The sequence below is a fragment of the Rhinolophus sinicus genome, linkage group LG04 (genome assembly GCF_036562045.2).
Source record: "Rhinolophus sinicus isolate RSC01 linkage group LG04, ASM3656204v1, whole genome shotgun sequence".
Lineage (NCBI taxonomy): Eukaryota > Metazoa > Chordata > Mammalia > Chiroptera > Rhinolophidae > Rhinolophus > Rhinolophus sinicus.
Window position 1 is genome coordinate 46443494 of NC_133754.1, and position 12395 is coordinate 46455888.

The 12395-nt window shown below is 39.7% G+C and overlaps 1 protein-coding gene across 5 annotated transcripts in view; it reads right to left on the reverse strand.

Annotated features, from left to right (window-relative positions):
- FGF14 (fibroblast growth factor 14) overlaps positions 1 to 12395 on the reverse strand; it is a 621394-nt gene that overhangs the window by 183645 nt on the left and 425354 nt on the right. The window contains exon 1 of one of the 5 annotated variants that reach the window (XM_019754220.2): positions 5094 to 5903. The exons of the other annotated variants lie outside the window; for them this stretch is intronic. Within the exon in view, the coding sequence (XP_019609779.1) occupies positions 5094 to 5286 (193 nt within the window). The 5' untranslated portion in view covers positions 5287 to 5903. Of the gene's footprint in view, positions 1 to 5093; positions 5904 to 12395 lie in introns of those variants that run through there. 5 annotated transcript variants of the gene reach the window in all.

Sequence of the window (12395 nt, forward strand, 5' to 3'; positions counted from 1 at the left end):
CTTCATCAGTTAATAATACTGTTTTCTCAATATATGCAAACTCAACTCAATCTATGAATTGAACTCAACTCAAAGAAAACCATTTTACTTAACCTTACTTACATCTTACCTAACCTACTATGCTATCTTTCACTTTATTTACTGCACCACATCTTAAGTTATTGCACCACTTTGATATTATCCATTTTCAGAAGCCTAAACAAAAGTAGAATGTTGAAATCATAACAATTAAACCACATAAAAATACATAAGCAAGCAAGGTCAACATTTTTTTTATTCTCTAACATTGTTTTATTTACCAATTCAATAATATTCCTGTGAGATCTTTCACTTACAAACCCTGCATTTGACAAAACACCCTTGTTTAAAAAATTGGACATTTCAATTGAGAAAAACTATATTTTTATCTTGCTTTAAAACAACTAACAATAAAACTCTGATTATCGAAAAGTTAACAACAGGTATTATCAAAAGATATGTAGGAAGACTCCCATGAATGTGGCCTTAGAAAACTGAAAAAATACACTTGCAAAAGACAAGGATGATCCTTTGAGGAAAAACATTGTCTTGCTTTATTTTGACTTAAACAGCCAAAATAAGCTGGTGATCTTTGTATTTTCACATGGTAATGGTTTGGGGACAGTAGCACAAAGAAAGGTACTCTTTTAATGACTTTTTGCTGTTGATTATTTTCTGATGGTAGACAAGTCTTTCCTTATACTCATATAGTACCTTGTATGAAGGCAGACCACTTTTCTTAGGATAGCTGATGGGTTTCACTAACACACTCGAGCAAAGCAATTTTGTTTATATTGGTGTACATGCACTTCTGCTTTTTATATTACAGAAAAACTTGAAAACAAATTTTAAGTAGCTATTTTTTCATTCCTTGTTTGTTATGACATCCTGTAATTTATTTTAGGTAAACTGTGCTAGTGAGAAACTCACACAGCTACTGATTAAACATGTATGTCACATGAAACCATGGTTCCTATTGTGACAGTAGTCAAAAAACATAGTAGATTGTAAGAAGGAATTGCTACACTGAAGATTTTGAAAAGTTATTTTCCTACAGATAATCAAAGTCCTTGTTTGCTTTAAAAACGCATAATAAAAATGTAACACTTTTAGGGTTCATTATACTTCATTGGATGCAGTTTCTATGTTAGTTTTCATTTTTTTGTTAAGATTCAAATAAAATTTGCAAATCGTTTGTTGGCCTTGTGCCTTCTTCTTTAGCTAAATTAACAGATATCTAAATATTTGTTTTATGAATTAATTAAGCCTTAAAGTAAGGTTGGTTATATTCTTGAGAACTCCCAAATATGTAACCATCCAGTATTTCCTTAAAAAACGGATAAATTATATGCATGTATTTTTAAAAAGTGACAAGATGTAAACATTTGAAAAGTATATTTCTAAAATGGTCTGGTTAGAGCACTGTGGTTCCAGGAAACTTTTTGTTGTTGTTGTTGTTGTTATCTTGGGACCTGGCGGCCTTCCTTATTTCACTTCAATTCAAGGGCAGTAACAAGTACTCAGAGCATGGCAGACACTCTAGCAATATCTGAGAACCTGTGAAAGTGAAGAAAATATAAACTTTGCTCCTAACTAAAATCTACTGAATATGGGTGCTTGATTAACTATTATCAAGCACAAATAGCAATAGTGAGGTATAAAATGCCACATTACATTTTTACTTATCTTCAATAAGAGAAGACTTCTCAGAGGAGATGATATTTTATCCAAGCCTTATGAAATGGGGATGATTTTAACAGGTGAAGATGGAAGACAGAAGATTCTATGCTCAGAGGAAAGTACAAACAAGGTATGGAGTCTATGCAGATAGGAGAAAGATAGAGGGAGATGAATCTGGAAAGTTGGGATAGAGTCATGGTGCCCACACAACCATTAACAGCCATTTGCAAATTTCCTGTCCTTTACAAGAGGACAAAACGGTACAACTGGTATAAAAATCATCCTTCTATGGGGGTTGGAGGTGATCAGAATGGGGTATAGGGCTCCACTTAAAAGGACATTAAGCACATATAAATCATACTCTTCCCATTAAATTAATTACTATTTAAAGAAGCATTAACAAGAAAAAACAAAACCTACATTTAAGAAATGTATATTACCTTGTCCCCATACCACAAAATATGGAGCTATTCTTTTTATTCTGTTTGCCAACATGTCAAATGTATTTGTATTTACGCGTCAAAATGTAAAATTTAGCCAAAATGGATTACGATACAAAATAAAAACATACTTAGTTTCTACACTTCCTTTGCTCCTCCCAACAGGCTAAGATTTCTCCCACCTCAGCGTCTTCACACACACACATTATTCTTCAAACCTTTGCATCCTTCTCAGACGTCAGCCCTCAACCTGTAGCTCTCAGTGTGGCCCACCCTGACAACTGGATCTAATTAAGTCCCTCTCCCCATGGTTCTCTATCTCATCCCTCCATATGCCTTTCAGGACTTTGAGTTTTGTGGTTTCTTATTAATTTGTACCTTTACATATGCAATGACTTTATACCCCATGTTTGTAAGCTCCATGATGGAAGGACCTTCATTTGCTCTATTCACTGCTCTACATATAATATCTGGAACAGAACCTGACATATTAAAATATCCAATAACTATTTGTCAAACTAGTGATTTTCAAATATGAAGATATATAGAGTTGTCATACCTAAAAGTTGTATCTTTAAATTAACAACACAGATTTTTTTTTTTTTAACTTCCTGGGAGCACTTCCTATGCAAAGAGTATTAGAGGAAAAAGTAAATATGTATAAAATATTTCCTAAAAGTATTTAATAAAACAGTGAAATAATTATACATAGTTGTATATAAAATCATACAATTATATATTAATATATAAACTGCATAATATAAAGTTTTAATATTTATTTTGTTTAAATTAATAGTAACTACTTTCTGGTACTCAAGAGATAGATCTATATTTTTCTTCACTAAAAAATTTATTTCTTTATATATAAGAAAGATAAAAGAAGAGGTTCTAATGAAATTTCTGCTGGCCTATCTCCTTTTCTATCCGCCCATCAAAAATGAGGTAGTAAAAGTGCTCTCAAATATATTTTTCTTACAGATCACCGAGTCATGCGTATCACTTTGAACTCGTGAATATCAAGAAAGCAATCACAGTTGAAATGATGAAATAGACTATTAGGGAGCTCAGATACCTTTCTATATCTGGGAAAATGTACATCCCCATCTTGAAATTCAGAAGTGTAATGCAAAACCTCCTTCATCACCCAATATGACATAAAATATTTATTGTCCATATTTATAAAATAAACTGCTGGTTATGTATTTCAAGAATACACACAATAAATTTTAATCATGGCTTACATTAAAATAATCTTATCTAGAAGAGAATAGTTTTATTTACTTCAAGTAGATGACAAATTTGGAGCTCTGCCTGGTGAGAACTGAGTTCTAAAAGATAATCTGATGAGATAAGTGGAGAAGCAAACACTTTAAGTCGTGATAATGTGACCCTCCATAGATCAACAATATTTAAAACAGTAAGTTGGTCTTATGATACAAAGGTTTGCTGGATAAAGCTCTAGGCTAAAGTGGAAAATTAAAATCCAATTTTAATAGCTTCCGTACCATACTGAAAATATCATTGTCCCCCAAAACTTCAATAAGAAGTATTATATTTATACAATTACTATATTTATGTAATTTTTATCTCCCTTAAAACTGTCACTCCGATTTCACTCAGATATTTGCCTTTTAAGCTTGATGCTAAGGGCAAGTAATCTCCAATTTCTAATTGTGACAATAAGCTATTGTCCTTTAAAACTGTTTATATAGCTTTAGACTTTTTAAATGAGCATTAAAACTTTTGGTCAGAAATCTGTAAACGTGTGGAACACTCACATAGATACACATGTATAGCATATGTCTTTTCTTTCCTGTCTTTGGAACAACAGGGCATTTAAAACAAATACAGCTGGGCAGCAGAATACAATGTGCTGGGCAAACATATACTTCTATTAACGTAAATATATTCTTTGATGTTTCCTGCTAAGCCCACATAGTTTTGAAAAGCAAGCAATCCCCATTTTTCCCACAGAACACCCCATGCTCTCAAAGCTATCGCCCTTAGCAACTGGATGTGGAGACAAGCAGGGATGAACAAAAGCTGCTGGGCTCTGGCTCTTGAGTGAGTTGCCTTCTCAGACCCTGACATTTTAAAGGCAGCAAAAGACGGTCATCCTGGACATTAGCTGTTTCTCGAAAAAAAAAAAAATAGATAAAGGCAACTATTCTACTCATCTGTAAGTAGTAACTACTTGGTTTGCCTCATGTAATTCGCGAGTCCTTTAATTAAAACTGATACATATTGGGGATGTATACTTGGCCAAACCCCCAAATCAGATTCATTCTTCCTTACTCTGCGACCCTCTCTGCTTCCCAAGATGTGACCTAAAGGCTTCAGAGTGCTCCATGTTGCAGGCTAAGCAGCTTTCCGGTAAATCTCAATTGAACTAGCCCTTAATTCACACATATCCTCCACTCATTTCTCTTACACCAACCCCTGTTTAAGACGCTGTGGGAAACACCACACACATTTCACCAAGGTCTGGGAGCCAAGGAGGTGTCCAGAAGACCTGGGAGGCCAAGTGAGGCCAGACACACAGAAATTCCTGACACCTCCAATCAGACTGGAAGAAACCAGCGCAATCCCAAGGTGTGATTTTTCCCGCAGCATTCTGGAGATTAGGCTCTATCCCCAGGGTAAACCAAGAACCTCGGAGTAAAAAGAGCTTTTCTCTGGAACTCATCCCGCATGAGACTCAAGAGCAAGACGCTGCTGGCGGGTATGCGCCAACTTGCGGGCTCCTGGCACGGTTGAGTTTTCAGTGGCCACAGGTTGCCTAAGAGCAGGTTCCCAGTTCCCGTGGTCCGAGCGCTCCGAGCGCTCCGAAGGGAGACTGGGGAGGTGGGGGATACCGGTAGACCGAGGGAGGGAAGGGGGGACCAAAGAGTCCCCATGCAGACGGGGAGATGGGGAGATCCAAGGGTGCTCCTCCCAACAGTGACCCACACAGACCTTGGCGCCGCAACCTGCGCTTCTTGAGGCCGAAGATGCGCACTTTGGAGAAGATATCCACCAGGTTGCCGTTGCAGAGCCCGCGGTTCTTGTTGGGGCTGCTCCGCCTCCTGCTGGCAGACGGCCGGTCCCAGTGTTGCTCCCGCGCCTGCCGCTTCTGGCGGATCAAGCCGCTGGCGATGGCAGCGGCCATGGTGGCCCGGGAGTGGGTTTGGAGGAGGAAGGGGACAGATGGAAGGGGAGCTGAGGGCACCAGAGAGGGAAGGGGCGGGGCGCACCGCGGCTGTCCCTCGGGGAGGCTGAGGGGGAAACCCGGAGGGGTTGGGGAGAGGAGTCGGGGTGCTCAGTCCCGACTAGGACCCATCGCCCTCCTGGAGGAGCGCGGGGCCGGGCGCGCAGAGGCACCCAGGGCGCGGCGGGGCGAGCTCGAAAACTCGAGGCCGTGTCCACTGCCTCCCGGCCGCGTCGGAGCCAGGAGTGGATTGGGGGCTGCTGGCGCCGCAGGTCACCACGCGCCTCCGGAGCTCCCTTGGGGGCCTCCACCGCCACTCGCGCTGTCTTTTAGCCCTGCCCGCCTTCCTGGCAGGCGGCAGAGTTGGCCACCTTCTTCCAGGGCACTGGATGGAGAGCCGGTCTCTGCTGGGTCTCCGGGTATCTGTCCGTCCAGGGCGCGCGGGGCAGGACTCAGCACCGGGCTGGAACTGCCCCCTGGCCGCTGCCGCTGCCGCTGCCGCCGCCGCAGCCTGCTCTCGGCTTCTGCCGGTGATTGTCAAGTGCTTTGGAAATCAGCATCTGGAGAGAGCAATCTTCTCCTTGGAGATCTCTAATCAAAGCGCTTCGTTCCCACCCCACTACAACCCCCTCACGTACCCCTCCTATGTTTCTCTTCAGAAAGAAAAAAATGTATGTATGCATGTATGTATATATTTTTTAAAAAATAATATTAGTAATAATAATAAAGAAAGCTAAAATGGATTGCAGAGGGTAGGGTGCTAAGAGGATGAGCCAAAGCTGGTGGAATTGAAGGAATATCGGTGCGCTTTTGCTTAGATAAAACTCGCAGGTTTCCGAGGTGTCCGTGGCTTAGCTGGGTCTTCTGGATTTTAAGGTGTCTCCCAGTCCAAAGAAACTCTCCTCTGCAGTTGGAGGATGGGGAGGTTCCCGCCCTCCTGGCTAATCCCTTCAACACCAAAGCGACCCCACCCTGGAAAGGAGGAGGAGAGGAAAGACAGAGGCTGGGAGGGAGGAGAATGTGTCCTGAGGAGGGAGGCGCCGCCACTCCTTACCTAGTCCACCCAAACTTGCTGGACTCTCCCTTCTGCGGCCAGGAAGGGTAGGCTTGTCATTTTGAAACGGTTACACGGAGCACAAGAAGGGAGGAGGAGAAGGTGGGAAGATGTGGTAAGGTGATGTGGGAAGACCCCGTTCCCAAATTTGCTCTCTAGCACTTGGAGATGACAGCAGCTGTAGCTTCTACCAGACAGCAGCTGGAAAGGATAAACGCCCAATGGAATACTGAAGAAGTCACTGCAGAAATATCAAGGGTGGGGGAGGGTGTCACAGCATTCCAGTGACAACAAAAGCAGCCTGACCGAGGGACAGTCCAATCTGAGCTACAATCTTTGGTGTCCCTTGGTAGAGAAGCACTGTCAGGGGGCAAACTCATATGAACTGTCTGAAATTCAAGTACAACAGCTGCTGCCTCCTCTCCTTGATTTCCTGTCTGTGTCCCAACAATGCTCTGTCTTGGATAACTGAAATATGAAGGTTCAAGAGGAAGGGAGCAAGTGGAGGGCACCCTAGGAAAGGAGGTTGTAGAAACAAAAACAAAAACAAAAACAAAACTTCACAAACACTTCACGCTTGGATGATACAGATTTGTGGTTTCTAGGATACACTCAGAGTGATAGACCCAAATTTAGCTTGTGCTAGTGTGGCTTCTTACCTTTTCCTTTTCTCTTTAAGCTGTTTTGCTTATCGTTACCGGAAGGTAAACAAAAGAACTGCAAAAACTAGACTTCTTATAATCCAGTGTGAAGGATAGAAGAAAGAAAACTCACTTGGTGATCAAGAGACTTGTAACAATCCCTTCCCTGGTGACTGCTTTAGAGCTGGAAGGAGAGGAGAGGCACACTCTGAAAGCAGCCCTGGGAGCAGTTCTGAACCGGCACACACTTTCTCTTTGTCTCAGGAATAAGCAGTAAAATACTACAAAGACTTGCAACCAGGCCAGGGGGAGAAGTTCAGCCAAGGGCTGATGGCAGAAAGGCTAGACACATTCTGCTCTACAGAACTTACCTACAACCTCTCCATGTAAGCAATTACTGCTCGGCTGTTATTCCTTCCATTCGCTCTATATTTGCTAACAAGTCTTCTTTGGGAAAGAGAATTTAATCTAAAGGGGGTGTGTAGATTTGGGTCCAAAGCAGACATCATTGGCAGTAAAATGATCACATTTTAGCATTCAAGAACATACTCTGTTAGCTTATTTTCCCACGTTGCTATGTTATATCTACAAAATAACCACAATTATTAAAAGGAATAGGTAGGAGCAATGTTGCCAGAAATTTACAATCCCTAATCATCCATGAGGTAAAAAAGCAAGGAAAAGGAGTGTGTTAACTATTTTGCTCCATCTCTACCACTTTATTTTCTGTTTCACATGTCTTTGTTCTTACATTTTTACTAAATGTATATTTGTGTTGTGCCATGCTCCTGCTTAAAAGGGAAGGCTATCTGCAGAGATGGATACATCTAATGAAAGGCTATTAAAGTGTGTCTTTTAAAAAACTCACTGAAAATATTCACTGAATTCAGTCCCATTGAACATAAAGAGAAGCCATTTGGACATTTCAGATGCTATAGCTTGCAATATCAGAATGACTTTACAATTAAAGCTAACATATTTACCTAAAGCTACTAGTGAGTTTTTCAAAGAAGCAAAGTGTTAAGTGTATTGGTGTATTGGCCTCTTAAATGTAGTACAACTCCCTCAATCCTAGTTTGCTTTGCTTAGTGTGTGTGTGTGTGTGTGTGCGCGCGCGTGTTTGTCTTTATGTTTCCTGCATTCATTTGAACAGAATGAGATTAAGCTTCGTATTATCATAACTGTGTTAATTATCTTCTTTCCAGGCAATCTCTTATATTGCAGACTTTTCCCCAATTCCTTGCTTTGGATAATTGGGGAGTCCGGTTTTTTGGCTCCTTCATTGTTCGGCAACCTACAGACGCAGCTGCGGTTCAGCACCGCGGACAGGGATCCTGCTCCAGCCGCAGCTGTCAGAGCGGAAGCAAGTTCCCCTGAGTGTAGGAGGTCTGGCCGCGAGTCTGATACTCTCCTCCCTTAAAAGCAGCTTTCTACCTTTTTTTCTTTTTTCTTTTCCTTTTTTTTTTTTTCCCAAGGTGGATAGGAAATTAATCCTCACAGCTTCCATGGACTGACATTAATAACACACACCTTGGAGCATAAAGCCTTCCAGCTTTTTTATAACCAGGAAATACTCTCTTTCCTGATGCATTCAGACCCCTGGCACTGCGCCTGCAGACTCCTCAGTCTCAGGGCTTCTATTCAGGCTGTGAATTTCACAAGCCTTAAGCGGTTGTTTCTATTTTATGTGGTTTCCTGTTTTAAGGGAGCTTGGGGTGGGGCAGCCTTGGGATAAGCAAGGTCTTTTAGTTCTGCGTTTCCCTTTAACCTCCCCAAAACGCTGTTTAGTTGTTTACACATAGAGGTAAGCGAAAGAAAACGCAAGAGAGCCATCTGCTGTCTTAAGCTGTGATAAAAGCGTGTGCAAGACTAGAATGAAAACCCGTTCAGGGCGGGTGAACACAAATCCACACTTTACTGTAATTCAGAAAATAATTTCTCACTCAGTAGAAGCACCTCGCGGTTGTTAATTTCACCTTTGACTTTATAAAAGCAAAATTTGAAGTACCGCCCAGGTACAGTGGCTCCTGACCAACCTGTTGGGAGTCTGAACACGGAATTCAGACAGTCTTGGTTCATGTCTTGATTTGTGCTACTTCCGGGCTATCTACTGACCTACAGCAAGTTGCTTTAGTCTTTCTCAGCTTCTATTTCCTCACCTCTAAAACTGAGATGATAATAGAATTTCCTTTTCAACGCTTATGAGATCAAACTGAGTACATGAATGTAAAGATCCTAGTACAGTGTCTGACACTTCCTAAAAGTTCAAAAATGACAGCTATTATTTTCATTGTCGTCCAGATCACTCATTTCTATCTTGTAAATTATTTTCTAACTTCCATATTTTTTCAATATCAAAATATATGTATTCTCATTTATATTTCCTTACCTCCTAAACAGATACATGGCAAGATTTAAAGCAATCAGAAGTAGAAAAAATATTTTCAGTTTTGATGTAAGAAGTCCAATTATCAAACCTAGTTTGTAATTGACTAAATTTGTGAACTTAGCTCTGTAATTCCATTTCCCTACTCATGGAGTACTGATAATGGAAACACTTTCCTTCTTCCCAGAAATTAATATGTGTGCCTATGATAAAACAGGTAGAAACTGTCAGGTACCATAAAAGTGTTAGTTCATTGGAAGCTGATTATCCGGCTCCTTCCCTGTGCTTTCAGGCCTCCCGAAGATACCATTCTCCCTTTGGCCCTTCTACTTTGCGTATGTTGTTCCCTCTGCCTGGAACATTTATAGTGCCCTTTGCCCACACATTTCTGGGTAATATAAAACAGTGGCTAAAACCACAAAAGGACTAAGCCAATCATAGACTTCACTGTGTGTTCTTGAACAATTCATGTAAATCTCTTTAAGTCTCAATTTCCTCTTTTATAAAACTATCATAACAATACAATAAGGTTATTATGAGGATTGAGAACATTTATGTAAAACCCTTAAAGCGGTACCTGCCACATAGTGCTCAGTCAATAAGTGGTAGCTCTTGGTAATCACTTACTTCCTCAACACTCAGGTCTTTATTCTTTACAATGACCATGTTCTACACTGACGTTTCTATGAAGATGTCCACTGAGCATCTCATGCTTAACACGGCCAAGATTCAACTCTCATTTTTCTTTCTCAAGCCTGTTCTTCTTCAATCTTCCCAATATCTGAAATGACACCTCCATCTTCTTCTTCCTCAGGCCCCAAACTTTGACATCATTCTAATCTCATTTCTTTAATACCCCATATGTAGTTCCTCCGAAAAACCTATTCACTCTATCTTCAAAATATTATCTAAAATATGGTTACTTCTCACTCTCTCCAGTGCTACCTACTACCATTGTCTTTTGGACTATTTATTATAACAGCTACCTGATTACTCCCTTGGGATCCACCCTTGCTCTTCTTTGATATGCCCACAACACTGTGGCCAAAGTATTAAAGGTAAAAATCAGGTTATATCATGCCCTTGCTCAAAGTCCTGTACCTCAATAGAAACCAAAGTCCTTACAGTGCCTACAAGGCCCAGTATAAGTTGAATCCTATATCTGCCTTCATTTGTTACCTGGTATCGGCTCTACTTTCTCTTCGTTCAACAGTTGCCGTTCCTCAAACCACCTGGCATGCTCCTGTGGCAGGACGTTTACACATGCTCTTCCATCAGACTTTCTCATCTCCTTCAATTTTTTGCTCACAGGTTACCTGCTCAGTTAAGTTCTTCTCTAACAAATCTATATAAAATTATAACCTCCAAACATAGCCAATCCCTTCTCCCTTCCCTGTTTTATGGTTCTACACAGAACTTACAATTTTCTTAAAATTCTGTGCATTTCCCTTATTTATTTGGACGGTCTTGTTCTTTTAAAATATAAGCTGATGAAAGAACATATTTTGTCTCATTTGTCTACTGCCACATAGCCAGTACCTAACATGGTGCCAGGCAGAGTAGGCACTCAATAGATACGTATTTATTGAAAGAATTCATAAGATGGATAAGTAGACATACAGACAGTTAATACCAAATAAGGGGAACAGAAAAATCTTGCTTAGTCTGGTCTTTGAAGGATGAATTACCCTGTGGTGCTTGATCTCTTTAAGCATCAAGTCATCTAAAATTCTATTTGGATTACACACAATCTCAACCCCCTAAATAGGATGTACAGAGAGTATTTTAGCCTTTGCTTGATGACTTAGTCTCAACCTAACATGACGTGCAGTTTGAGTTTTAAATTCCAACACTGATACCTTTGGGGCTTCCTGAAACATGGGAGATTAACTCCACCTCAACGGGAGAGGGCTAGACCAATGATTTTTGTGACTCATACCACCTACACCTTGTTTTTTCCCTTGCTTTCACGTTGCAAATTGACAATGTGCCCCTTTTAAAATGTGTTACATCAAATCTGTCATAAATTGGAGATGAACATATTTGTTAGAATTACTTATTAGTATAAAAGTAAATGAAGTCTACGTGAGGAGAGTATATAAACAACACACAGCTTATTGACATTGATTTAATTATTAAAGAAGCCTTTCTCCCCTTGCCTTCTGAGTTTTTGTTATGTTCTAGATGACTTTATTGCATAGACTGCTCAAGTTCCAAATAGATAAGTTTATGCATGGCCTACTGAAAAAGTACATAATTTTGTGTTTACTTGAATTTAAAATAAAGTTCAAAGAACATATTTTGTGACATTGATGTTTATATTAAATGCTATCAATTCTTTTTTTCGCAAAGTAACAATATATTTTTCTTTCATTTCTGTCATTGTCATTGCTATAGCCATTATTTAAACTTAACTAAATTTATGAAATCTAAGAAACTATTTACTTTAAAAGCATCATTTTAGGTATGACAAGGAATGAAAAAAACACTTTATTAAACTATGTCATACCATACATTATAAGATGTATACCAATTTCAGAGATGTTTATGCATAAAATTTATTTGCATCTTAGAATTAATGAAACATGGTATAATGGAATTATATAAGGCCATCAATTTTAAGTGCTTGTGAGCACCTGTGTTCTGAAACATCTTTAGTTTTGTTGTTGTTGTTGATGGTGGTGTTGGTGTTGTTTTAATGTCTTTATATCTCCGTCGCTCTAAATTGGAGGGATACATAGGGCAGAAACAAATATTCCCCAAATATTTCCTGTTTACTTATTTGATCATCTCTGTGCAGTAAATAACTCACTCCATTATGTCACATGATCTCCTTTGTGAATTAATCAGTTTTGAATATTTTAAACATCTCCCAAATTAAGTATAATATAAGAGGTTCCAACATTTTTTCACAAAAAAAAATTATAAACTAATTTGTCATGAGTTGGAGTAGGATTTAAAAGTATATATTGGCATTTATGTTTTTATC